The sequence below is a fragment of the Leucopleurus acutus genome (genome assembly GCF_964270905.1).
Source record: "Leucopleurus acutus genome assembly, chromosome: X".
Taxonomy (NCBI): domain Eukaryota; kingdom Metazoa; phylum Chordata; class Mammalia; order Artiodactyla; family Delphinidae; genus Leucopleurus; species Leucopleurus acutus.
This window is the reverse complement of record NC_139148.1, coordinates 131,060,914-131,087,667: the sequence shown is the minus strand read 5'-3', so window position 1 is coordinate 131,087,667 and position 26,754 is coordinate 131,060,914. Positions and strand designations below refer to the sequence as shown.

General features: G+C 58.1%; 2 protein-coding genes across 3 annotated transcripts in view; one reads left to right on the top strand and one right to left on the bottom strand.

Annotated features, from left to right (window-relative positions):
• IKBKG (inhibitor of nuclear factor kappa B kinase regulatory subunit gamma) overlaps positions 1 to 19,634 on the bottom strand; it is a 22,634-nt gene extending 3,000 nt beyond the window's left edge. Inside the window, exons 1-5 of one of the 2 annotated variants that reach the window (XM_082864071.1) lie at positions 19,524 to 19,634; positions 10,968 to 11,169; positions 7,425 to 7,636; positions 2,760 to 2,878; positions 315 to 467 (exon numbers count right to left, since the gene is read on the bottom strand). In XM_082864071.1, coding sequence (XP_082720197.1) covers positions 315 to 467; positions 2,760 to 2,878; positions 7,425 to 7,636; positions 10,968 to 11,154 — 671 coding nt within the window. In that variant the 5' untranslated portion in view covers positions 11,155 to 11,169; positions 19,524 to 19,634. Of the gene's footprint in view, positions 1 to 314; positions 468 to 2,759; positions 2,879 to 7,424; positions 7,637 to 10,967; positions 11,170 to 14,644; positions 14,752 to 19,523 lie in introns of those variants that run through there. The other variant, XM_082864070.1, reaches the window with a different exon arrangement.
• Positions 15,540 to 26,754, top strand: G6PD (glucose-6-phosphate dehydrogenase; the record flags this gene model as incomplete). Its single annotated transcript, XM_082864069.1, is given in 14 exon segments — positions 15,540 to 15,573; positions 15,576 to 15,620; positions 16,175 to 16,302; positions 22,337 to 22,374; positions 22,455 to 22,563; positions 23,094 to 23,311; positions 24,118 to 24,276; positions 24,364 to 24,489; positions 24,750 to 24,843; positions 25,122 to 25,308; positions 25,396 to 25,631; positions 25,720 to 25,796; positions 25,882 to 25,974; positions 26,075 to 26,754. Coding segments are annotated over 14 exon segments (1,635 nt in total). The 3' UTR covers positions 26,166 to 26,754.

The following is a 26,754-nucleotide window of genomic DNA, read 5'->3' as shown; positions in this document are numbered from 1 at the left end:
CTGGCATTTCAAAATGTACACAAAGAAATGTTTATAATAAAACAGAGCTGTCCTGTACTGGTCAAAAAAGTCAAGTTCAAGAAAAACAGAGAAAAGCAGGAGGACTGTTCTAGATTAAAGAAGACTCAAAAGACACGCCAACAAGGAGAAGGTAGGATCCCAGACGGGACGCTGTTGACATGTGGACCGGAGAGCGAACAATGTCACCCTCTGAAAGCCGGATCGTTGGGGTGTGACAACGGTAAGGGACAGCATTGGGCCCTCCCCACCAGCCGGCCCCTGGAAGGGCTCCCAGGAGGCAGCGGCCCACTCACTTCTCCTCCGAGGCAGCCTGGCGCTCCATGCGCAGGGCGGCGTCCATGCTCTGGTTCTGCAGGCGCAGCTGGTCCACCTGCACGCTGTGCTGCTGCTGCAGCGCCTCGCGCTCGTTCTCCAGCTGCCGGGCCTGCTCGCTGGCGGCCCGGACCCTGGTGAGGGCATGGGCGGTCACAGAGGGCCTGTAGCAGGACCCTCCTGTGCTCCCAGCATCCCCGCCACGCTGTGCAGAGGCAGGGACAAGTCACGGCACAGTGGGACCAAGGAGGGGGGGACAAGTCACAGAGAGGTGGGACCAAGGGGGTCCTCCAGGCATCACAGTGGGCGCACTATCACTGGAAACAGGGACAACTGCAGGGCAGCCGAATGGGGGCAGGGTCAGGCTGATGGCGGCCCCCAGAGAAGCCCTTTGGAAGGCGAAGGAGGTGGTTCCAGGGGAGAGGAGCCCCAGGGAACTGCCCATTGGGTTGCGACACGTGGGCGCTGGGGGCCCTGGCCAGAGCCATCTCAGTGGATGGGCTGGGAGGGACTGGGAGGAAAGCAGGTGGAGACAGCCAGCAAAGAGAGCCTTTCTGGAAGCCGGAGAGGGAGAAGGTGAGAAATGGGGCAGGGCAGGGGGAGGTGAAGGGGAGGCAGGGTCAGTGCTCAGAGGCTCTCTGCCGACCAGTCACAGCTCCAGAAGTGGCGAGGGGGCGCAGGCCCGTCTGGGCCCTGGGGTCCGCACCTGCACGAAGAGCCTCGCGCCTGCCCACCCAGGAGACAGCAGCAGCCTCAGCAGAGAATTCCCGGTGCCCTGTCCCATGGTGCAGTGACAGCTCAGCTCTCCTCAGCCACCTCCGGCCCAGCCCGCCATCTCCCCGCTCCACATCCCTACGTCCACACAGCTCCCTGTGCGACGACAGTGGCTGCTTCTTGGTGGGGGAGGCTACTGGGGATGGTCTCTGGTCTCACCGTGTACACGCGCCCATCCAAATCTACTGAACACAGGTCCCCATCTGGGAGCCGACAAAAGTTAGCGGCTGCCACTGTCATCAGCAGATGGAAGTGCTGCCTGCCAGGGGCCCGATGTGACAGGCCAGGGCTCAAAGGGCAGCCATGTGCATTAAGTCTGAGGCCACTTAAATGGCCACGCCGAATGATGTGAGATGCGGGCAGGCTTCCTGCCCCGAGCCGTCCAGCTCAGCACGTACACGCTCAGCCACGGAGACAGGGGCAGGGGACAGGGAAGGAGGGTGCCCAAGAGCCTACAATTGCTGGAGGGACGCCCCTGCAGGGTCATTAAGTGACCAAAGTTGGCTTCTTTCATGTGCGTAGAAAAAAGATAGGCGGCGAGACCCAAAAGCGCCCTAAAAATTACACGTGCCTTTTCGAAACCCGGAGGGACAGAAGCGTGTACGGGAAACAGCAGAATGCGAAGAGCCAGGGGCCAGCAGGCTCAGCCTTCCGCGGCCTCCCTTTCGCCATCTTCTTTCTAGAGGGCAGCGCGCTCACACGCTGTCACCCCTGCCTGCTCCTCCAGCCTCCTTCACAAAGGCGCCCCCGACACCGCCCAGGGCACCCCGATCACCTCCCGCGCTGGGAGAGCTGGGGCCACCTCTGTCGCCTGGACCCATCTTTCTGGACGGCAGCAGCCGGGCGGCGTGAGAACCACCGAAACATCCGTGCCCTTTGACCCAATGACCCCGCTTACAGGAACCTCCCTCTGCAGGAGAGAGCGACTGGTGGACCTGAGGCTGCCGGCTTCGGAAGGGCCGGCTTGCAAGGCTGACCCCGGGGTGGTGCCCGGGCAGTGGGCTGGTGCGAGTGCCCTGCATCAACAAGACACTTTCCCTACTGATAAGGGTGGTCCCTGTGCCTGGACTCTGGCACCACAGGGTGGTTTAGGGGGCGCACCTGCTTTCCTCTGGGAATCGGGAAGTTTGGCACGTGCCGGGCAGCGACCAGCCCTCAATGAAACCCGGGGCGCTGAGTCTCGAGTGGGCTCCCTGGGTCTCCAGGGAGGCATCTGTCACTGCCGGAGAAGGGAGAGTGCTCGGCTGGCCCCTCATGGGAGGGAGAGGGGAAGCCGAAGGTGTGGGGTTCTCCACCCCCGACCCGCGTCTTCTGTCCTTGGGGGTGCTGGCGCATGCCCTGTCCCTGTCATCAACCTCAGCCGGGAGGGCACTGGAGTGCTTTCCTGCAGGTCACGGGGTGTTCTTCCCCACTGCCCGGCAAATGCCCCCTCAGGAAATAATCCAAACTCCAGCAAAAGGTCAGAGAGGCCAGAAGTGCCGCTGGGACTCAGTCCTGGACACCCAGTCCACAGCCCCACCACACACCTGCCCCACGCCCGTGTGCTCCCATCCATCCTGTCACAGAGGAGCTCTCTGGAAGCCCCTGAATGGCCTCATTCTTCTCGGGCACCCTGACAACGGCCTCCAGGCTGGTTTTCCCTCCCTACTCACCTGCCCTCCAAAGCCTGCCGCTCCTTGGTGGCGGCCTCCAAGCGGCTCTGGCTCTCCTGCAGCTCCCCCAGCAAGGACGTCACCTGGGCTTTCACTGAGGCCTTGTCCTCGGCCATCTGCTGCATGAAAAAAAGCCACCTCCTGTCGGCGATGCTTCCCTACCAGCTGCTCACCCCTGGCAGCCCCAAGCCCCAGGGCAGCTGAAAGCACTGAGACGGGTCCCCCGAGGGCTCCCCTCGCACCCTCAGCACCCCTACTCATCTCACCTCTCACCTCTGGAAGCTTCTCCCCCCCAGCGAGGCAACTGAAGCGGTGGAAAGGGATCGAGTCCCATGACCCCCCACTCCAAGCCCCTCCTCATCCCTGCAGATGGGGCAACAGGAGACCCAGGGACACGGGAGCACGGAGGTGCCTCGAGTCTCACGAGGCTGACAACCAGGCCGCGAGGGCTGAGCCCAGCAGGAGTCTGTGTGCCTCCGTCATCAAACTGTCCAGATCCCGGTCCCCTGAGACCTCGGGCTGCTCAAGCCAAGGATGCAGCCCCGGTCTTCTGCATACCCGGCCCCTCCGCAGTAACCCCTCAGTAGGAACCAGCAGCCCTGTGCTCCCGGCCGCACACACGGCCCCACCCACCATCCTTCTCAAGGGCAGTCTCAGGGCCGCGTCTCCTCTCCAGCTATACGCGCACGATGATGACCTGCTCCGTCTCAAGGCTTTCAGTACCCTCCACGGACTGAGGGCTTCCAGATTCCTCCCTCCAGGACAGACTTCCCTCCGGCACCCCAGCTTAGCTACCCAACTGCCTGCCCAGCTTCTCCACATTGAGGCCCGGAGGCTGCAGTAAGCTTTCCCCAAAAGGACCACAAAGCAGGGGGCTTAAGACAACAGAAACGGATTGCCTTCTAGAGGCCGGGAGTCCAAGAGTAAGGTGTCGGCGGGCCTGGTTCCTCCTGAGGGCCCTTGGCTGTAGCAGCCTCCATTGTCACGTGACCATCTTCCCTGGGTGTCTGTTTCTCTTCTTTGAAACATACCAGTCATTGGATTTAGGCCCATCCTAAGCCAGTGTGACCTCATCTTAACTTGATTACATCTGCAAACACCCCATTCCTAAATAAGGTCACATTCTGAGGTCCCAGGGGTTAGGATATGGGCATTTCTTTTGGGGGAACATAATTCAACCCATAACACCCCTACACTAGACAGGAATCCAGATAATGTCTCACACTAGCACAGCATCTTCCCACGGGTCCTGTCACACTCAGGATCAAAGCCCAAATCCTTCACTGGCTTACTAATCCCACATGATTAGCCCCACCATGACTCTGCCCTCCTCAGCCCCTATCCACTCTGCCCCAGCCGTGTTTGCCTCTTCGGTCTTCCCTGAACATCACAGACATGCTCCTGCCTAAGGACCTTTGCACATGCTTCCTCCACCTCTAAAACAGTCTTTCCCCAGATACCCACATGTATTCCAGCCTGACTAGATGGCACCCCGCTGAGGCCTTCCCCATCTAGTCCATCCTCCAGTTAGCGGCACAACACCTTGGAGTCTTCTCTACCTCTCACAGCTCACATCGGATCCACCAGGAAATCCTGTCAAAATGTTTCTTAGAATCTATTTGATGACACTAAGCAGGTAACGGTAACTACTTTAGGTGTGATAGTGGTATTGTTCTTATGTTTCTTAGAGATGCACACTGAAATATTGACAGACAAAACTATGAGGTGTCTGGAATTTGGTTCAAAATAATGGGGGAACTCCTAGGTATCTACCTGAAAGAAGTGAAAACCCACGTCCACACAGGAATGTTCACAGCAGCATTACTCCTAACAGCCAGAGTGGAAACGACCCAAATGTCCATCAAATGACGACTGGATAAACAAAACGCAGTCTCTCCATGCACTGGAATATCATCCAGACAGACTACAGCGTGGATGGACCTCAAAACACATGATGCTGGGGCTTCCCTGGTGACGCAGTGCTTAGGACTCTGAGGTCCAATGCAGGCGGCCCAGGTTCCATCCCTGGTCAGGGAACTAGATCCCACAGGCATGTTGCAAGTAAGAATTCGCATGTCAATAGGGAGGGTGGGAGGGAGGGAGACGCAAGAGGGAGGAGATATGGGGTTATATGTATATGTATAGCTGATTCACTTTGTTATAAAGCAGAAACTAACACACCACTGTAAAGCAATTATACTCCAATAAAGATCTTAAAAAAATTTAAAAAAGAATTCGCATGCCATGACTAAGGAGCCCACCTGCCACAACTAAGACCTGGTGCAACCAAATAAATAAATAAGTAAATATTATTTTTTAAAAAAAAAAACGTGATGCTGAGTGAAAGCAGCCAGACATGAGAGCCACACGGTGGATCCTACTCACAGGAGACGCCCAGAGCAGGCAAACAGACAGGAAGGTGAGCATGTGCCCGGGGCTGGGCAGTGACTGCTCGTGGGGACGGGCTTTCTCCTTGGGATGATGACAATGTTTTGGAAGCAGATGGAGGTGACGGTTGGACAACTCTGTGACTATACTAAAAACTACTGAATTCTACACTTTCAAGGGGTGAATTTCATGGTATGTTGAGTTTTATCCTGGAAGAGCTGTTGGAAAAAACTCCAGCCTGTGGCTCTACCACTTTCTCCAGGGACGGGCACTCAGCTATGCCCAGGTTTTTGCTGGGGTCACCGTCTTATCCCCATCACCTGTTATCCATGTGCAGGAGTTTCTCTTACGTATACCAGGGGTGCAACTGATGAGTTGGGGGTGACCTAAATTTTCAACTTGAAGAGAAAAATGCCAAATAGTTTTTCAAAGCAGTGGCACTGGGGCTTCCCTGGTGGCGCAGTGGTTGAGAGTCCGCCTGCCGGTGCAGAGGATGCGGGTTCGTGCCCCGGTCCGGGAGGGTCCCACATGCCGCAGAGCGGCTGGGCCCGTGAGCCGTGGCCGCTGAGCCTGCGCGTCCAGAGCCTGTGCTCCGCAACAGGAGAGGCCACAGCAGTGAGAGGCCTGCGTACCGGAAAAAAAAAAAAAAGCAGTGGCACCAACTGATGCTGCCATCAGCAACATGAAGCCATGGCCGCTCCAATACCCGCTACTGTCAGGCTTGTCAGCTAGAAATAGGGCTTTGGCAGTGGCTCTGATCGCTACTGTGAAGCCAGCATCCCATCACGTGAGCACGGGGCAGGCGGATGCTCTGAAGGCATCCTGAGAACAGCAGCCTTCTCCTTCTCACTTCTGCGCCGAGTACACCAGTTCAGGATTGTAGTGGCTTTACCGATGGCCCCAAAGTGACATGGCCACGGCCTAACCCCCAGTACCTGTAAATGGGACCTGATTTAGAGACAGGGTCTCTCCAGATGTGACCAACTTAAGATGAGATCGTATTGGAGGAGGGTGGGCCCCTGATCCAGTGACTGCTGAGAACTACAAAAGACTCGGACACTCGAGCAAACTCTAGAGTGGCTTCTTGCAGCCTAAGGTCACGACCCTGGGCCGGCCCAGCCCCCTTTTGAGTTCCTGTCTGAGAAAAGAAGGCTGGCAGAAGAATGTACTGTTTGCTCCAGCCAACACCTGACCTAGACCCCCACCATCCTCAGAGCCTTTCCTAAGAGGGCTCCCAACATGTGAATCCTTCCTCTGTCCCTTTGAGACAACCCAGGAGTCTTTCTTGGGGACCTGAGAGCCATTCCTCTGAAACGAAATCCTCAGGAAGGATAGGGCCTCGGTCTGCATGTGTCTGCGTGGGATGGAATCCTAACTTCCAGAACTGACTCCCGGGGTGGACGCCGCTGACCTCACCGCACTGACACTGACCCACCCCGCGTGGGTTTTCACTTGAGCCCCTGCTCGCTGCCCCCACCTCACTCTCCCTTCAAATCGCCAGCAATTCTGTGCCCATCAGAAGGGTGCGCAGCACCTTCCCCTGCTGTTGGTAGTTACCAAACAAAACCTGTTTTTACCCCTTTACCTAATGGCCGGCTGAGCTGCTCTTTGACACCAGTGTCTTCATAAGAGGAGGAGAGATGCCCAGACATGCGGGGAGAAGGCCCCATGACAGTGTGTTTGCAAACCAAGGGACGCCAAGTCCTGCCAGCCAGCACCCGAGGCTGGGAGAGAGGCCTTGGCCAGATCCTGCCCTCATCTTGATCTTGGACTTCCAGCCTCCAGAACTAGGAGACAATACGTTTCTGTGGCTTAAAACTATCCAGTTTGTGGTACTTTGTTACAGCAGCTCCAGGAACCTAACACACCTCCCCAAGGGCCCCCACCAGGCAGTCTACACCACCAGGGTGATTTGGGGCGGGGCCCCAGGCCACATGTATCACCTTGACCTGCGGGGCGCAGAGACCCGGGAACTCAGGTCAGTCACGTGGGTGCCCCAGGCCTCCAGGACCAACCCCCACTCAAGTCCCCAGACCGCACCACTCACGGGAGCTTCCCTGGCGGTGGTACCCGTGCGTGCCATCACACGTGGCCCAGCCTCTCCTGGACCCGCCCTCTGTTCCTTTTATCTTTGCTGATTTCAACCTGCATCCCTCCTGGGTGACTAAGCCTAACGCCATGACCACGAGGACAATGGCTTTTCCCAACTCCAGGAGCCCCCCCACGACCCCGAGCACAGTCCCTGCGGGTCCGGGGCGGGCAGCAGTGGCCCGCTACCTGCTGGCATGTCTTGAGGCGCTCCACCTCCTGCAGGGCCTGCTCCCTCTGCCGGTGCAGCTCCCGCTTCTCCAGGCTCAGCCTCTCCACCAGGTCCCGGGCCTCCTGGAACTTCTGCATGAGGAAGGCCTTCTCCTCCCTCTGGCTGCCCTGGAAACGCTGCAGCTCCTCACAGCGTTCCCGCAGCATCTGGTTGCTCTGGCGGATGGCATCTGCAGAGGTGGCAGGGGGCAGGTGAGCCTGGTGGCCGCGGCCTCCACCACCCCGCGGCCTCTCCCACCCTGACAGCTTCCAAACACTCCCTTCACTTCGCCAAGCGCTTTCGAAGTCAACTACGCAAATGACGTGCCCCCAGTGTCTCCAAGATATTAACCACGTCAGCTTCACTTGAAAGCATGTGTCCAGGAGTTCCCTGGTGGCCTAGTGGTTAGGATTCCAGGCTTTCGCAGTCAGGGAGTGGGTTCAATCCCTGGTTGGGGAACTGAGATCCCACCGGCCGCACATGGCAGCCAAAAAAAAAAAAAGAAAAAAGCACATGTCAAATGCCACTTTCTTTGCAAGTGACTCTGGAACTCATCTGCCCTCTGCGTGGGTCAGAGGTGGGCCGCCCTGGGGCCCTGGGTCACTGCCTTCGGGATCAGACTCGGGGGCACAGCCACCAGAACAAACTTGCCCGTGGCACTGCTGGCCACAGACCGGGGGGGGGGGTGAGAAGCCTTGGAGCAGGCCACTTAGCCACCTCTCTGAGCCTCACCATCCTCATGTCCATGTTCAACGGGGACAAGCACACCCATCTCACAGGATGAGGAAAGGTGAACAAAAAAGCAGCCCAAGTGCCTGGTTTTCAAGACAACCTCAAGAACCAGTCCATCCTCCTTTCCCCGGGCAGTCAGCAGGGCCTAAGGAAAGGACAGCCACACACCTGGGGACACCCCAGGCAGCGGAAATCCGTTGGGAGTGACAGAACTGATCCGTGGCATGCAAAGGTTCTAGCCACCACAGAGCTGGACAAGAGGGGGCAGGCAGTAGCTTCAGGCCCCCCTCTGGTCAAAACCCCCAACGAGCTAACTGGTGCCTACTGATGGAACATTCTTTCGCCGGAACCACAGTGGCTCCTGAGCCTGGCTCCAAAGCCACCTTGTGCCCCCCACTGTCCCCTGCCTCAGGTTCCTCACCAGCCCCCACCAAGGCTCAGCTCAGCTCACACGCAACTTCTGTTTTTAACTGAGGTACAATTCACAGAACACCAAATTCACCACTTGAACTGTCTTAAAGTATACAGTCATTCAGTGGCTATAGTATATTCACCAAGCTGTGCACCCATCACCTCTATCTAGCTCCAGAACATTTCCATCTTCCAAAAGAAACCTCATACCCACTGGCAGCCACTTCCCCTCTGGCCCCAGACACTGGCGCCCACTCATGCTTCTCACTGGACTCGCCACATCAATGGACTCCTACACCAGGTAGAAACGACTTCTACCATGAAGCTTACCCACAAATACTCCAAACAAATCCTACGTCCTCCCTCCTGCCCCCTCCTCCATGGACACAATCACAAGCATCACAGGGGCAGACACCTCGGGCCCCGGGGGTTTGGACCAGGGCCTGATACACTGCAGCCGTATAAGCAGAAACGTGCAGAGCCCGAGCTCCCTGGGGGGGCAGCTGGGGGTCCATGGTGCCTGTCTGGCCAGCCCGAGTCCCCTTTGCCAGAGCGGTGTCCTGGGGATGAGCAGAGACTACGCACATAGCTATGGAGGGTGAGCTGTCTCCCCGCCCCTCAGCCCGGCTGCCAGCTCTATGTGGCCCCAACACAGTAGGACATCTGATGACATCTGGGGATACTGATGGTTGTCTTAACTGAAGGGGTGCTATTGGCACCTCGTGGGTAGAGGCCAGGGACGCTGCTCAACACGCCACAGTGCCCAGAACAACCTCTAGATGTCTGAGCGCTGAGGGGGAGGACCCTGTCCTCAAGCAGGTAGGTCCCAGCCCTCTGTGCGTGAATCAGGGCTGTCTCCAAAGCAGGCCAGCGCTCCAAAAGACCAAGCAGCCCCTAAGTGGCCGGCTGACCTTTCCATCCTGCAAGAGAAGGCGACTCATCTTCACAGAAAAAGAGACACATATTCTGGGCACAAGTTTGGTCCCTGCCTGCAGGGCCTCAGCCAGCACCAGTCTCTGAGGCCTACAGGGCACGTGACTCATCAGCACAGGGCCCCGCGTGACATCCCATCACACCAGAGGCTGCACTGTCCAGCAGAGGGGTCGGGGAGTGGTCCCATGACTGTGGCCTCCACTGCTTATGTCACATGCCAACCTGCCCACCAGCTTGGACAGTGGACGGCTGAGTGAAAATAACCAAGGCCCTGTCCTCTGGGATATGGTGTACACAAAGGTTGAGACCTTTCTAAGCCCTGAGTTGCCAACAGGAACCAGGATGAAGCAAAAGTGGCCATGTGCCCCATCACTCCCCGTGACCCACCCGGGGAGTCTGTGCCGCCCATCTCCACCTGCAGCTCTGGGCTTGGCAGTGTAGAAGGTCCTCACAGCACAAAACACAAGAGTCTCACTGAGTGAGAAGCAGGGGCGCCGCCTGGGCACCTGGGGCTACCGTACCCAAGGAGCGGCACACCAGACGAGGAGCCCCCGGGGCACGACCACCAGTGGGGAGGGCCGTCTCACGCGAAGCAGGCAGGAGTGGGTCACACCCCAGGGCAGCCACACCAGGTGAGGGGCGCGATGAGACGGCCCCTGGGGCCTGGAGAAGCTGCCCCCGATGCAGGTGAGCACATGGACAGTGAGTGAGCGGGGGCTGTGATGGCGATGGGGAGGGGGCGGCCCGGAAGGTACTCGAACCCGGCCACCTGGGGGGTGGGTGCTGCTGGAGGACAGCCCTCAGCTCCGGTATCTTCGAGGAGCGGCCCGCCGGGCTCATGCCCCGCCCACAGGGCCTGGACGCCCCTTTTCCAAAGCAGCCCACTGGCCCTTCTCAGGGAGGCCACGCCCATTCCCAGAGCAGACCACAGCCCCTTTCTGGAGCAGGTCACGCCCCCTCCCCAGGATAGCCACGCCCCTTCCCAGGATAGCCGCGCCCCTTCCTAGGATAGCCTCGCCCCTTCCCACGAGAGCCAGTGCTTAATGACTGATCAGTACGGAGACACAGGGGGCCTGGCCGCGTTGGCCCAAGTGGGACAACGCAGAAGGGTCATTCCCGCTCCAGAGCTCCTTGTAGGGCTGGCCTGCACTGCGGCCCAGCTTCTCCCTCCGCCCTCCCCTGCTTCTTCACTGCCCTGCCCTTCCCCCCCCCAGTGTTACTCCTAAGAGGACTCTAAATAAACGTCCTGCATGCCACTCTGTATCTCAAAGTCCACTTCCAGGGAATCCCACCTGAAACAAAGAGGAAGGGTGGCTGAGCTTCAGTCTCTAACTGGCCCACCCCAGTCCCAGTCAAGGCAGAGGGGCAGGTGAGTGCGATAATCCTTCCCCCAGCAGTGCCGGGTCCCCGGACATTTTACTCCACACACCCGCTGTCTCCCTCACCTCGGAGCTCTTGATTCTCCTCCAGACAGCGCTGGAAGGTCTCAGGAGCAGCCTGCTCTGAAGGCAGGTGGAGCATGGCTGGCTTCCCCAGAGAAGACTCTTCACCCAGCACGTCCTGGTCCCCTGCCGGGCCGCCGCTAGGCTGCACCATCTCACACAGTGGACTCTTCCAAGGGGGCCTGCTCATCCAACACGTCAGGGTCTGAAACAGAGAGCCAGCAGAGGCATCACGTGAGGAGGCCTATGCAGAATTCTCCCACCCTGCAGGCCGGGGAGGAGTTCGGGCGCCACACTTTAAGCAGAATGACGAGCACTGTGCCAAGCGGAAAAGGATGCTAAGAGGTGGCACATACTCCCATTCCAAAGGGAGGTACAGGCATTTATGTGGCGCTTGGAAAGGTCACGGTTCAGCACTGGTTGTAAACTGTGCCTAGCACTATCTCCAGGCTGTAACCTGAGGAACTTCACCAGAGAGGAGAAATCACGGAGATTATTTTTGGAGGGAGGTGCCAGTGTGCCGGGAATCCTACCCCGACACCTACACCTCCGAGCACGAGTAGAGGGTGCTGGCCCCTCACCTAGTGTACTGAGTGGAATGATGGCCCCCAATAAGGTATGTCCACGCCCTGACCCCCAGAACCTGTGACTGTGACCTGACTTGGCAGAAGGGTCTTTGCAGATGTAATAAAGTTAAGGATCTGGAGATGAGATCATCCTGGATGAGAGTGGCCCTAAATCCAATGGCAGGGTCCTTATAAGACACAGAAGAGCAGAGATACAGACGCAGAGCAAAAGCCACGTGAAGATGGAGGCAGAGATGGGAGGGATGCGGCCACAAGCCAAGCGGCACCTGGAGCCCCCAGAAGCTGGAAGAGGCAGGAAGAACCCTCCCCTGGAACCTCCAAAGGAAGCACGGCCCTGCCAACACCTTGATCTCAGGCTTCTGGTCTCCAGAGCTGGGAGAGGATAAATTTCTGTTGTTTTCAGCCCCCTGGCTTGTGGAAATCTCCCACAGCAGCCCTAGGAAGTCCATACACCAAGTAAGAGGGGCTTCACTCAGAGCCTGATGAGTGTTCCCTGGACCTGAGGGGCCGAGGCGGACATCTAGCATCTGATGTGTACTGAAGCATCTGAAAGTGGGAGCTGGGCTCACAGCCAAAGAGAGAGTGGCAGACACAGGCTGAGCTGTTTGCGTTCTCTTGTGAACTAGAGTATAGAGAGGGAGGCTATGCTGGACAGCAGCAGCCTGGAGCCCTTTTAAGTCCTGACCAAGAAGACTGACTACATGGAGGAGGAGGCCAATCCCAACAGAAGTTTCCAGGAGTAGGGCCTGAGCTTCAGCCAGAGACTCGAACACCAAGTGAGCCTGGACGTTTCACTATTACACTGATACTTACCTGAACACCCTCCTGACCCACCAGCAGTATCTGACGGATCGCTGGTCCCTGATTCCAGAACAGCCCACTCTCCTGGTTCTCCTCCTGCCTCACGGGCTGCCCCTGCTCTGGCTCTTTCACTGGACCATCCTCGTCAGCCCAGCCCTTCACATGGCGGTGCCCAGGGCTCTGTTCTGGGATCTTTTCTCTAACTCCAGTCACTCCAATACTAATTCCATCCAGACTCAAAGCTGTAACCCTCATCTTAATGCTGATGATACCCCAAATCAGAACTCCTTCCTGAACTCCAAACTAACACATCAAACTCCACATCTCCACTTGGGTATCTAGTCATCCTCTCAAAACTAATGTCTCGGGCTTCCCTGGTGGCGCAGTGGTTGGGAGTCCGCCTGCCGATGCAGGGGACGCAGGTTCGTGCCCTGGTCCGGGAAGATCCCACGTGCTGCGGCGCGGCTGGGCCCGTGAGCCATGGCCGCTGAGCCTGCGCGTCCGGAGCCTGTGCTCCGCGACGGGAGAGGCCACAACAGTGAGAGGCCCGCGTACCACAAAAACAAAAAACAAAAAACTAACGTCTCTAAAACTGCACTCCTGACAGTTCCCAGAAGCCAGCTCACCCACGGCCTTCCTTATTAGCAGTTGGTGGCAAATCCATCCTCCAGTTAGCGGGACAAAACCTAGGAGTCCTTCTTGAGTCCTCTCTGCCGCTCACAGCTCACGTCAGATCCATCAGGAAATCCTGTCAAAATGTATCTTAGAATTTATTTGATGATGCTAAGCAAATAATGGTAACTATTTTAGGTGTGATAGTGGTATTGTGGTTATGTTTCTTTCAAAGTCATTTCTTAGAGATGCACACTGAAATATTTGTGGACGAAATTACACTGTCTGGAATTTGGTTCAAAATAATGGGGGAACTCCTAGGTATCTACCTGAAAGAAATGAAAACCTGTGTCCACACAGGGACGTTCACAGCAGCATTACTCCTAACAGCCAAAGAGTGGAAATGACCGAAATGTCCATCAGCTGATGAATAAACAAAATCTAGTACGTTCCCACGCTACAACATTATGCTAAGAGAAAGAAACAAGTCACAAAAGACCACATATTATATGATTCCATTCATGTGAAATGTCCAGAACAGGCAAATACATAGAAACTAGTGGATGCTTAGAGCTGGAGTAGATGGGGTGATGGGGGTGATGGCTAAAGTTTATGGGATTTCTTTTTGGAGTGATGAAAATGTTCTGGAATTAATGGTGATGGTTGTGCAAGTCTGTGAATATACCAGCAAACTGTACACTTTAAATGGGTGAATTGTAAGGTATGTGAATTATATGTCAATAAAGCTATTTTTGAAAATAATAGAATACTGTGAGGGGTATAAATTAAAGAAAAGTAGCCACGAGTTGGTAACTGTTGAAGCTGGGAAGTGGATACATTGGATTTACCAGACTATTCTTTCTACTTTTGAACATCTTTGAAATTTTACATAATAAAATGATCAGAGCAGCATCGTCTCTCACCTGGATTACTACAATAATCTCCTAACAGGTCACCCTGCTCCTACCCTTGCCCCCTGCAGTCTGTTCTCCCCACCGCGCCAATCAGCGAACAATCAGCTGAACAATCAGCCTAAAAGGTGACTCTGATCACATTCCTCTTCTACTCGGATCCCTACCATGGTGTCTCATTGCCCATCGCGTAAAACTCAAAGACCCTACAACCCGCCTACAAGGCCGTGCACTATCTGGTCCCCCATGGCTTCCACTCTAAGTACTCTCCCCTCGCTCACTCTACTCCAGATATAGTGGCCGCCTTAATGAGTTCCTCGAACATGCCAGGATGGCCCATTCATCCTCAAGTCACAGAAAGGATATGAGGTCCGGGAGACAGTCACCTTTTGCAAAAGGAGCAAAATGAGGCACATGAGTTAAGATACTTAGCTGCCAAGTTATATTTGAGGCCTTTTTAAAGAACTTAACCTCAAATGCAGTCAAGTTTGATGAACAGAAAATGTCTCCGAACTAGAAGAGTCATTCACAAACTAGGGGTGTGGTCAGACTCCGCCGTGGTGGAGGAAGAAGAGGCAGGAACAGTCCCGCTCGCCGCTAAAGTAACCTGAGTCCTAAATCGGCTGGGCTCGGCCCCTGGTCTAGAAGCTGGCGGCAGAACCTGGCTGGGGCCCAACAGGAGGGGGAAGCCTGGTCGTCCGGGGGGGGGGTCTCGGAGGCAGCGGAACACCCACCGATGGTACCCTGTCTTCAGAAAAGAGGACCACACCTGTCAGCAGAGTCGGTCCGACGTGAGAAAGGCGGGAGTGGCGGGCCCCGAGCGCTCCTCGGGCCCCGATGCTCCGAGAAAGCCTGGGTTCCGCGGTAGCCCTTCCCTTCTCCCGCTGCCAAATTCCCACTTCCGGCTTCCGGTGTCGTAACTGTGGGATCCGGAAGTAAAACACTCAGGCCCCGACCCCGGCCGGCCGGGGAGAGGTGTGAGGGAGGCTGCCTCAGACCGAAACCCGAGCCCGGCAGCTTCGGCTGGCCCTCAGGACGTTCCCCAGTAATATGCGTTGCGACCCGCATTCCCCCTTGTCTCTCCGTCGGCTGCATCCAGCCTCGGGGCGCTTGGCCGCCCCGCCCCCGTTAGGGGAGGAGCCACGACGAGGCTATCATCTAATAGGGCCGGTTTGACCTGATCCGGCGACCGGTCCAGCGAGGGGACGGGGCTGCTGAAGGCCCCGCCCACAAACAAGGTCGAGGGGCGTGACCACGCGGCCGGCGGAAGTGGAGCCCTTCGCGAGGGCGCGGGACCTCCCAGGGCACGCGAGAAAGCCGGACTATAGGGGCGGGGTCGGGCCGGGGATGGGCACGCGGGCGAGCAGCAGAGAGCAGCACGCGGACTCTCGAAGCATCGGGGACACGGTACAACGGCGGCGGGTAAAGGAAGCAGCTCGTAGCCCAGCGGCCAGCGCAGGTGCTCAAAGGGCAGGGTGGGCCAGGGCTGGGCCCTCGCACAGGGTCTGCTGGGGGGGGGGGGGGGGGGGCGGCCTGGAATGCGCGCGCACCTGCCCGCCCCTTGGCCCTCCCCGCCCCTCGAGGGAGGGGCCTGCAGAGGCCCCACCCGCGCGTCTCGCCTGAGGCTGGTCAGCTCAGACCAGGTGCCCGCCCCCGCCGGTTAAATGGGCCGGCGGGGAGTAGCCCCCGGAAACTGCCGGAACTCCGGGGCTGCGAGCGCGACTGGTGGCAGCGTCGAAGCACAGGTAACTGAGTGGGCGGTCGCGGCGCTGCGAGGCACTTTGATTTCCCATACTTGGGAACGGGGCAAAATCGAGAGGGTCTTAGCCGATCTTACAGTCCCCTACATCCCCGCCACCCCACCACACTGGACACGGGGCTTGCCGGTGTCTCGCAGCGTGGCAGGAGGAGGGCTGGAGCTACACTCCATCAGCTGCACAATCTAGCATGCTCCAGCTCATTGTGGAGTTTCCGCCTGAACCCCGGGTGAGATAATCTTAAGCAGGTCGTACAATGCTACAGCAGGGTTTTATTCAGTCCCCCAGAGCGGAGGCCCTAGAAGGAATTCATTAATGCTTTGGGTAATTTGGTAACATACACCATGAAAGAAGGATGGCCAGAGCCCAGGGCCAGCAGTTTCTAACCTCCCAAACGTCCTGCTCCCCAGCCATTCACAGTGAGTGGTTTCAATAATCAGGCACCAGCTGGGTGAGAGCCCAAAGGACCCCCTCCAGAAAGGGGCCAGCTTCTCAATGCTCTTCTGTTCTCCTGCCTTGTTAACCAGTTTTTCTTCCACCAGAGAGCATCATGGCAGGGCAGGTGGCTCTGAGCCGGACCCAGGTGTGCGGGATCCTGCGGGAAGAGCTGTACCAGGGCGATGCCTTCCATCAGGCTGATACGCATATCTTTATCATCATGGGTGCATCGGTGAGTCTCCCCCAGGCCCCACATCGTAGAATCAGCAGACTTAGAGCGTGACGTTGCTTCAGTTCCCTTCCCTTTAGGTACCTGGGCTTTCCCAACTGATTGTCGTCGGGTCCCTCGGGCTCTGCTCGGTTGGGCTCTCGCTGTTGCCCTTGCTCATGTGCCACTCCTCCTGCCACCACCCAGTATACACACACCGCGAGGCATTTCTGAAGTCCGTGTGCAGCCATTGACTGTAGACCTATGTCCTGGAGCTGGGAGGTCCTTAGAGACTGTCTGGTTGGACTTCCTCCTCCACAGGGAAAACTGATATGCAAACAGGGGAAGCGATTCATTCTGGGAGTATGTTTTCCAAACCTGTTTCTGACTTGACAGATGTCACACAGTTAGATCCAGAGGTAGGATTCGAGGCTGGGTCTCTGCCTTATCTCTCTACTGTCAAGTTCCCTGAGGAAAAACACTCAACCTTTCTTGAAATACCATCTCTTTGCCCCAGCTTCCAAGGCCTGCTGAGGAACTGAGACCAGCCCCATTGTCTAGCCAGTGGAACTGCCACTTTTCTCTGATCAGAAAGGCCAAAGAGTAGAAGCAAAGTCAGAAGTAAAGCACGCTGACCATACGTGATGAGGGTGGGGGAACAGGAGAGGGAGGGTGGGTCCTCAGAGAGCCATGACCCCTGACGGAAGCACTCTCCCCACGTGCCGTGTGGAAACAAGATCTACCCAGTGGTAAGACATGAGCAGGGGCTGGGGAGCTGTCAAGGTTTCATCTCAAAGTGAAAGTGGTCTTTTTTCTCTTTTCACTTTTCACCGTGGACTTGACCAAGAATCTGCTACCCATGATATGAGCATCTTTGCTGGTAACTTATTATATAAACCTCAAGCGAGAGTTCTACCCAAACTAGTCAGCTCTTGATGGGGCAGACATTGTCTCTCTGTGACTTCCACACCACTGTCCCCTCAGCTCTGGAGGAACTCAGTTCTTCGTTCATGTGTCGTAACACGCCACCGTGCTTTGCAGAGCCTGCCTCCTGCCAGTTTTGTGATTCTCTTCAGAACTTGGAAAAGCGAGCCAGAATGCAGGGCTCTGCCAGTGGGAGGGAAGGAAGGTCACCCCAAACACTGTCCCCTGACCCCCTGTCACCCAGGACTGGGGGGTGCCCAGGAGGAGCACACGGAGCAGACCTGGCCCCCACGCTCGCCCCGGCCTCATCCCCTTAGAGGAGCCAGAAACCTTAACACCTGGGACCTTGTCTAAGAAATAGGTTGGGGGAGAAAGTAACTCAGGATTATTTTTCCTCCTTCCCCCCGTCCCCATACCGGCCTGTCACAGGATGCTCCAACAGAGGGTCCCAGTCCTCAGTAAATGGCATATGACCCCAGGCCCTCAACACTTAGATACCTCATTGAGAGCATCCAAGTTTGCTCTGTGGCCTGGGGCAGGTGTCTTTCCTTCTCTGAACCTCATTGTCTCCACTTAATAACTGAGGTCTTTTGAAACAAGTGTGGAGGGCCCTGGGGCTCTGCTGAGCTGATTCTGTGACTCCACTGCCTTCATGTGGGATGGGCTTGGGCTTAGGCAACTTTGTTTCTTTGCCAACGGTAGGGTTCCCCTTTGCTCTCCTCTGCTGTGGGAATAACCAGAGGCTGCTAGAGCAGAAGTGGGAAGTGCCGCTCCGGCAGGGTGGAGTGGGGGGGGGAGGGTCCTTGAGGAAGAGCCCTTGTGTATTTCTCCCTCCTCCTGTTCCGGGTGCGGGGGGGTGTCCCTGCAAGGGCAGCACCTAGAAGAGCTCCCACCTAGCCCAGCTGGGAGGCTTCCTCCCTCCTCCCTCCCCCCTCCCCCCTCCCTCCCCCCTCCCCCCTCCCTCCCCCTCCTCATGGGAACTGTGCTGGGGGCCGGAACCCAAGGTGAGTGCATGTGACAGCAGACACTGCCAGGCCTTCATGTTCCCAGGGCCATGGAACAGAGCCTTCCTCTCAGAAGGACGAGCGGATGCAGAGCCCCTGGAGCAGGCTGGGCTGCGGGGCCGTCCTCTGCCCCCTCTCCTCCCTGGGCCACTTACCCAACCGTCGCCCGCATGCCCAGCTTCCTTCCTGGGCGTGTCCTGAGGCTGGCTTGTGGTCTTACCGATGGGCTTTCAGCCACTCTCTTCTCCCTGCTCTGAGACCACTATCTCCCTTCTCAGGACTCCCACCCTCAGCTGGGAAGGGAGTGGAGGTACTTACTGTCCCAGTCCAGAGAGCTCTGGAATGAAAGAGCTCAGTTTCTCCTCATAGACCAGCATTGGGAGAGGAACCTGGGGCCTGGCAGATCGCATGTGTCCTCTCCCAGGCCGGAGCCGCTTTCCCCGCACAGTGGACGGAGAGAGCAATCGGGGCGAGAGAAAGAGAACAGGACTGGGAGCTCCCTCGGGCAAGATTGGCTCACTGCATGGTCCTCAGCACGTCCCTCGCCTCTCTGGGCCTCGGTTTCCCCACCTGGACCACGAGGGCCGTGGGCTCGATCGGTGCTCAGGTCCCATCCCAGTGATGGGCCTGTGCACGGCATGATCTGGCAGCCTCAGCCCTCCCTCTCCTCAGGGTGTTTCTGGGCTGCCTCCCCTCTTAGGGCGATAAGATTCTTGCTGTGTCATGATGACTCTGGCACTCCCCCAGAGGCCTGATGATTCATGAGCCCCAGGGAGTAGGAGTGAGGCCCTTTTGTCAGTTTTGCAGCCCAGCCTGCCTCAGCAGCCCCAGGGTCTCACCCCAGTGGCTGGGATCCAGCTGGGCCCCAGCAGAGCTGCGCTCCACCCCAGGACCTGGGCGATCCTTGACCCGGGTGGCCCTAGTGGGACAGGGATAGCCCACCCCTTCCTGGCCTCCAGCTGGCAGCCGGCCTCTGCATTCTCTGCCGCGCCCCTCCACCCTAAAAGCCTCCGAGACCGAGACCGAGGGTTTATAAAACTGGAGACTGAGGTCAGACCTGGGCGGTGACAGGCAGGTGGCGGCCCACGGCCCTTTGCTGACAGCTGGAAATTTGAATCAGGTACTGCTTCTCCTGCTACATCACCATGTGTCCCCAGGCACGTCCCTCCCTGCTGTGGTCCTCGGGAGCCCCATCGTCGCCCCCACCATGTGCAGCATGCTCTCTTCCCACAGCAGTCCTGGCAGAGGAGCCCAGCCCAGGCTGGTGGGGAGGGTGGGCCTCCCCGGGCCCCTGCCCCCCACTGTCCTGGGTCCTACCTCGTCTTTCCGTTGGGTGAGTCGGAGCCCAACAGGCCACTGGTTGCAGGGCTGAGCTGAACAAGGCGAGCAGGTTCTATCGCTAGTTAATCCCAAAGGGACCAGCGAGAGCAGTGGGGTGTGGGGCGCCGTGAGTCAGGCAGGACGGGCCCGGCGGGCAGCCTGCTGGAATTTGATCGGAAGCAAACATTCCACTTGGCCAGGAAGGCGGGAGGTGGCTGTGGGCCGTGGTGCTGGTCGTTTCTCCCGGCCAGTCCCCGACAAGCCCAGGAGGAGACGGGGCCCACCGAGCCCCGGGGACCAGAGTGGAGTCTCCCACTGGCCCGGTCCCAGTGATGGAGAAGCAGGAAGCAGGCGCCGATGGGCCCTGGGAGGAGGGGGCCGCAGCTGGGGGCTACTGGGCTCGGGAGCAGCTCGAGGCCCCGGCTGGGGGTCGGAGCCGGACCCTGATGCACTGCTGTCTCCGTGGCTCCCATGGAAGATGGCAGGCACGTGGGGGATCAGTTCTGAGCAGTTGGCAAGACATGGGCAGGGGCAGCAGCATGGGGAACCCTGGCTTGGGAACCGCCCACTTCGGGCAGTCGGGGTCCCAGTGGAGCCTGGAGGTGGTGACCTGGGGTGGAACAGACACCTGGGCTTGTCTGCATGCAGAGGTCGGCTCAGCCCGGGAGTTGGAGGCTGAAGCCAAGGACAGGAGGAACGCGAACGTTTGAGTCTCATAAGTGGCCCGCCCCGACCTCCACCACCACCCAGGACCCCCCAAGTGCCTTCCTAACTGACTGTCTAGGGGGCAGGGATTTTAATCAGGTTGGAATTGCTTCGCTTCTGGTCACGCGGCTTCCGTTCTGCAGTGGTTCATAGAACCCGTCCAGTGGTTACGTGGCTCCTAAGGTCATTTTGCCACGAAGATTTGGGTCCTTATCTCTGGAGGTGGTTTTCCTGCCCAGGGTGAGTCCAGCGCCTCGGCCCTCCGCCCAGCGGCCCTCCCTGATTACAGGGCGGGCGCATGAAAGGGTGGCCTGCTGTGCCCCGCAGGCTTCCTCTGCCCCCCACCCCACCCCCCCAGCCATGCCCTCCCTGGAAGCCTCTTCCACCTGAGTGGAGAATTCCTTTGTCAGGTCACCAAATTAACGCATGTTGCCGTGGCCACGGCGACTGAACTGGAGTGGAGAGAAGGGACTTTTCAGTGACATTTTAGTGAGTCTTCTGTCACCTTCGTGGGATGACCATATTGTTGCCCACAGTTACTGTGTGTTCCTACCCTTGCTCTTACTTTGGAAAGTTTCACGCGCACACAAGTCAACAGCTAAGCGCTCAGGCTACCCGGGCCCCACCCTCTGCTCAGTTATTATTCTTTTCAGTCTTTTTATTTTTAAGTAAAACTTGTACACGTTGAAAGGCACCCATTTTCACTGTAAAGGTGCACACACCTTGATTAGCAAAGAGGATGTTCCCACCTCCCCAGGAAGGCCTTGGGCGGTGGTCCACCTCCTGCTCTGGAACACCGCGGCTGTCACTGCCATCACCGTGCAATCATTTTGCCTTTTCTAAAGCTTCACTTAAATGAGCTCAGGGTATTTAGTCTTGTGTCTGGGTCTGGGGCTTAGCATCATGATTTTGAGATTCACATGTGCTGGGTGGGTCACTGGCTCATCCCTTTTTTGTTTGTTTTTGTTTTGGCCTCCTGCACAGCTTGCAGGATCTTAGTTCCCCGACCAGGGATCGAACCCAGGCCCCCTGAAGTGGAAGCAGGAGCCCTAACCCTAACCACTGGCCCGCCAGGGAACCCCTCGGCTCACCCCTTGATGCTGCCTGTCCATCCCCTGTTGATGGATTTGAGCCTTTGGGTGGATTCATCTTTTTTTTCTTTTTTTCTATTCACCTTCTTAGTAGTGTATTATGGTGAACAGGAGTTTCTAATTTTGCTGAAACCTTCATTTATCCGTTTTTCTGATTACTGCTTTCTGTGTCCTAAGAAATCTGTTTCTACTCCCATCTGTTGATTTTTTTAAATCTATCAACCTTGCTAAAATCTCATTAATTGTAATAATTTGCCTGTAGCTTGCTTTGAGGTGGTTTTCTTTTAATGGACAGACTGTCAGCTACAAAGAGGGCCAGCGTGGCTCTTCGTTTCCCGTCCTCACGTCTTGTCTGCTCTCCACCTGCCGCTGCCAGGGCTTCTGGTGGGGCATTGAATAAACAGCCAATGGCAGGCGCTCTTTTCTTGCTCCTGGCTGTTTAAAGGGGATTATTTCAACATTTCCCCACAATATATGATGTTTGTGAGGGTTTTTATAGGTGCTGTTTATCAAGATAAGGAAGTTCCCTTTTATTCCTAGTTTGGTAAGAGGTCCTATTGTGATAGATGTTGATGTCTGGAACACTTTATCTACATCTGGTGAGTTTAGCAAGGTTGCTAACCTAAGCATTTAAGGTCATGTCTCATTTGATGTGTGCTACTTCCATCGCCATTCGGTCCAGGGAATTTAGGGTCTTCTTTAGCCCATGAGCTGTTTAGAAGCGGGCATCTTGTGTTGGCTTTGGTTCTGCCTGCTTGACCAGCGACTGGGGTCTGTGGATCGTGGAACCAGCGGGTTGGTGGTTGCCTCCTGGCCAGCACGAGGTCTCTTTGCCTCGAAGTGCCCCCGGCAGTGTGCGAGCACTGTCGGGTCAGGGTCAAGGGCTAGGCTGGGCTCCAGTTCAAGCTGCTCAGGCTGTACACAGGGGCAGGACAAGGATACCCAGGTGTCCTGGGGGGAGATGACCTAGGGCATGTCCTCAGCTCCTAACCATGCCTGTTTTCTGTGCCACAGGGTGACCTGGCCAAGAAGAAGATCTACCCCACCATCTGGTAAGCTTGCTCCCCCACTGCTCACTGCCCCCCACGGTCCTCTTGCCCTCGCCCTCGCCACAGCTGTGCTCTGCCCTCAGGTGGCTGTTCCGGGATGGCCTTTTGCCCGAAGACACCTACATCGTGGGCTATGCCCGCTCCCGCCTCACAGTGGCTGACATCCGCAAGCAGAGCGAGCCCTTCTTCAAAGTGAGTGGCTTCTGGGGTCTCCATACGTGCCACACCCGCCTCCCATCGCAGATGCCCTTCCTCCCTTCCTCCCTCCCCCCAGGCCCAGCCTTTCGCCCCTGTGCCGGGGCCACTTCCTCCCTAGCGATCCTCAGCCTGGCACTCCTCCCCACCTGCTCCCACTGCTTCCTTGATGCCAGCCTGAGACCCCTGTTTCCCAGCCCCCTCTGACTTGGGCTCACCAGTTCCTCCCCACTGTACCCTGTGGCCCCTCCACCATGGAAATGCTGCAAGCCTGACTTTTCTCAACATACCATACTTTGGTGGAATGACTTTGGAGAGAGATCTGTCTCCCAGGTCAAAGTTTCCTGAACTCTGGCTTCCGTCTTAGGTCACGCGGCCCCCGCCCCCATGGGTGTGCAAAGCCGACGAGATGGGAGTGAGCCCAGTGCAGGGCTAGGATGGCTGACTTCTCAGGAAGCCCACCCTGCCTATGGGATCAGGGAGGGAGGGAGGGGCCGGTCCGACATCCTTGTGTCCGTATTTTCTAGGCTGCCCCGGAGGAGAAGCCCAAACTGGAGGAGTTCTTTGCCCGCAACTCCTACGTGGCTGGCCAGTACAACGATGCAGCCTCCTATGAGCGCCTCAACAGCCACATGAACGCTCTCCACCAGGGGCCACAGGCCAACCGCCTCTTCTACCTGGCCCTGCCCCCCACTGTCTATGAGGCTGTCACCAAGAACATCCACGAAACCTGCATGAGCCAGACGTAAGGCTGCTCTTTCACCCTCCTGTCCTGCCTCCTGGGCCGACCGATCTAGGGAGTCTGAAAAAGATAGATGTCCCGTGTTTGTTCTTGCCATGAATTACCTCTCCAAAGAAGGCAATAGGAGTAAGAGTAGTTCTCTAACAGCCTTTACTGAAAATGCTACCACCCGTGTTTACCTTCCAAATCCCCCGTATGAAATCCCGTTGTCCCTGGCAGCAGTCCCGCCTAGCACCACAAGGTGGCAGTGTTGCTCCACGAAACTCTTGCTGCCGGTCGCTTACTCTAGCTTTCGGCGTTTCTCAGGGTCCCTTCGACCACCACCAGAGGGCGGCGTTGGTCCACGGGAACCCTGCTGCCTGTGCCGCAGCAGCTCAGCGCTCTGTCGTCTTTCCACAGCCACGGCCATGTCGGTTTCACTTTGTCTCACATTAACTCTCCGTGAGGAATAAGGGATCTTTCTCCACATTAAAACCCATGGAGGTGGCTCTGCTTTTGGCATCCCCTCCCCGTTTTCTCACTAGGTCGGGGCCCAGGAGGGAGCAGAGCCAGCCAGTGGCGCTCCTTCCAGCCACCAGCCAGTCAGCTTTGAGCGTGGCGCTGAGGGCTGGGAAGGAGAGGAGGTGTTCTCCGTGCCGAGGCCGGGGGAGGGCCGGCCCGGCAGAGCTTTGCTGGCTCATCTCACTGCGGAGCGGCGGCAGGGAGGCTCTGCCCTCACTCCCTGGGGAAGGGGCTTTGGAGGGGGATGAGGGGCTCAGCCCTGGTCCCCAGGGAGGGTGTGGGAGTGACGCAGCTCTGGCCTCCCGCAGAGGCTGGAATCGCATCATCGTGGAGAAGCCCTTCGGGAGGGACCTAGAGAGCTCCAACCGGCTGTCCAACCACATCGCCTCCCTGTTCCGCGAGGACCAGATCTACCGCATCGACCACTACCTGGGCAAGGAGATGGTCCAGAACCTTATGGTGCTGAGGTGCGACCGGGGCCAGGACTGGGCGCTGGGCGGCCCTGCTGCTGCCCCCTCGGACGCCCACCAGCCTTCACCCTGCCCCTCCTGCAGGTTTGCCAACAGGATCTTCGGCCCCATCTGGAACCGGGACAACATCGCCTGCGTCATTCTCACCTTCAAAGAGCCCTTTGGCACTGAGGGTCGTGGGGGCTACTTCGATGAATTTGGGATCATCCGGTGAGAGCCTGGTTCCCCTTCCTGGGAGATCGGGGGGGGGGGGGGGCGGGCATCCCGCCACCCTGCAGGGTCGCCTCTTCCTGTTTTGGCAGCAGGAGTGTCTGAGCAGTCAGGAATGGTCACGGTCTTCTTCCTTTGCCTTAAGGGGACCTGGCAGACACGGGGGATCAGGAAACAAGCCCAGTTTAAGGCCCTGAGCCCCCAGAACCTGGCCAACAAGGAGAGGCCTTAGCTCACTGTCTGTTCCTTCCTCCCACCAGGGATGTGATGCAGAACCACCTCCTGCAGATGCTGTGTCTGGTGGCCATGGAGAAGCCCGCCTCCACCCACTCGGATGACGTCCGCGATGAGAAGGTGGGTGGAGCTGTGCCCTCCCAGGCCCCTCCCCCTTCTGCAGCAACCAGCCCTGAGCCCGAGGTGTCCTGTCCCAGAACTGACCTTCTAGGCCTCAGCTTTTCCTTCAGAAACAGTGAGGGTGGGCTGAGGTGGCCCCAGAGGGCCCTTGCATGACGGAGCCTCCTGACTATCTGGGCCACTCACCCGTCCAGGAAGGCCACCCCTCGGAGTCACATGGTTCCTGGCACCTGCTGTCCTTGTTACCCAAGGGGCCCCTCTCCCTGGCTCTTCTCCAGGTCAAGGTGTTGAAATGTATCTCAGAGGTGCAGGCGAGCAACGTGGTCCTGGGCCAGTATGTGGGGAACCCCAACGGAGAGGGAGAGGCTACAAAAGGGTACCTGGATGACCCCACAGTGCCCCGGGGGTCCACCACAGCCACCTTTGCGGCCGTCGTCCTCTACGTGGAGAACGAGCGGTGGGATGGTAGGTGATGCCGCTGGGCCCGCGGTGGTGGGACCTGGCCCCCTCATCCACCCGAACGGCCCCCCAAGGCTGGCCTTTTCCCCCCAGGGGTGCCCTTCATCCTGCGCTGTGGCAAAGCCCTGAACGAGCGCAAGGCCGAGGTGCGCCTGCAGTTCTGCGACGTGGCCGGGGACATCTTCCGACAGCAGTGCAAGCGCAATGAGCTGGTGATCCGCGTGCAGCCCAATGAGGCCGTGTACACCAAGATGATGACCAAGAAGCCTGGCATGTTCTTCAACCCCGAGGAGTCGGAGCTGGACCTGACCTACGGCAACAGATACAAGGTGGGTGCCCACCTGTGGGAAGGGGGTGGCGTCCAGGGCTCCAAGGGGCGCGCACTTCGGTGACTCCCTCCCGCCTGTCCGCTGGCAGAACGTGAAGCTCCCCGACGCCTACGAGCGCCTCATCCTGGACGTCTTCTGTGGGAGCCAGATGCACTTCGTGCGCAGGTGAGGGGTGGCCCCTCCCCCCTCCTTCCCCACCTCCTTCCCTCTGGGCCGCCACCCACCCCATCGCCGCCCCCTGTCCCCTCAGTGACGAGCTGCGGGAGGCCTGGCGGATCTTCACTCCTCTGCTGCACCAGATCGAACTCGAGAAGGCCCAGCCCATCCCCTACGTCTACGGCAGGTGCGGGGGCTGGGCAGGGGGAGGTGATGGGGGTGATGGGGGAGGGGGACTCGGGGGCTCAGGGTTTCCTCACCTCTCCCCCCACCTGTCCCCCTCCCAGCCGTGGCCCTGTGGAAGCGGACGAGCTGATGAAGAGAGTGGGCTTCCAGTACGAGGGCACCTACAAGTGGGTGAACCCGCACAAGCTCTGACCCTGTGCCGGGCCCACCCCCGCCCCGCCTCTCCGTGCTCCCCCGCCGCCACCACCCCCTCCCCGCCCCCGCCTGACCCACCTCGGGAGGACCCGCCTCTGGAGGACTCGGGACCACAGCCCTTAGCCTCACATTCCCGCCCGGGCTCGGGCCACGCCACCCGCCCCTGGGCCCAGTCTCATTCCTCTGCCACCCAGCACTGTGACCATCCCCACCCGAGCCAGCCTCTGTCCCCCAGACTGAGCCCTCCTGGAGGAAGGAGAAGGAGGGCTGCAGTTGTGGGCAGCAGGGGGGCAAGGTCCTCGGAGCGCAGGGGAAGGGGGCAGGCGCGGCCCAGTCTCAGCGCCACTTGACATTCCTGGTTCCCCACTGGAAGGGACCTCTGTGCTGGAAGGGCCCAGCAGCGCACCTGTGTCGGGCCTCCCGAGTGGCCTTCTGCCCCCCACAGCTCCCGCGGCCACCCTAACTCAGCACTCCACGGCCGCCCCATCTCACCCCGCCCTCAGGTGGTGCCCTCGCCACCAGAAAAGCAGAAGTGGCAGGTGGGATGCCCCGGCTCAGTCCCCTGCCATTAAATCCGCAGACAGGC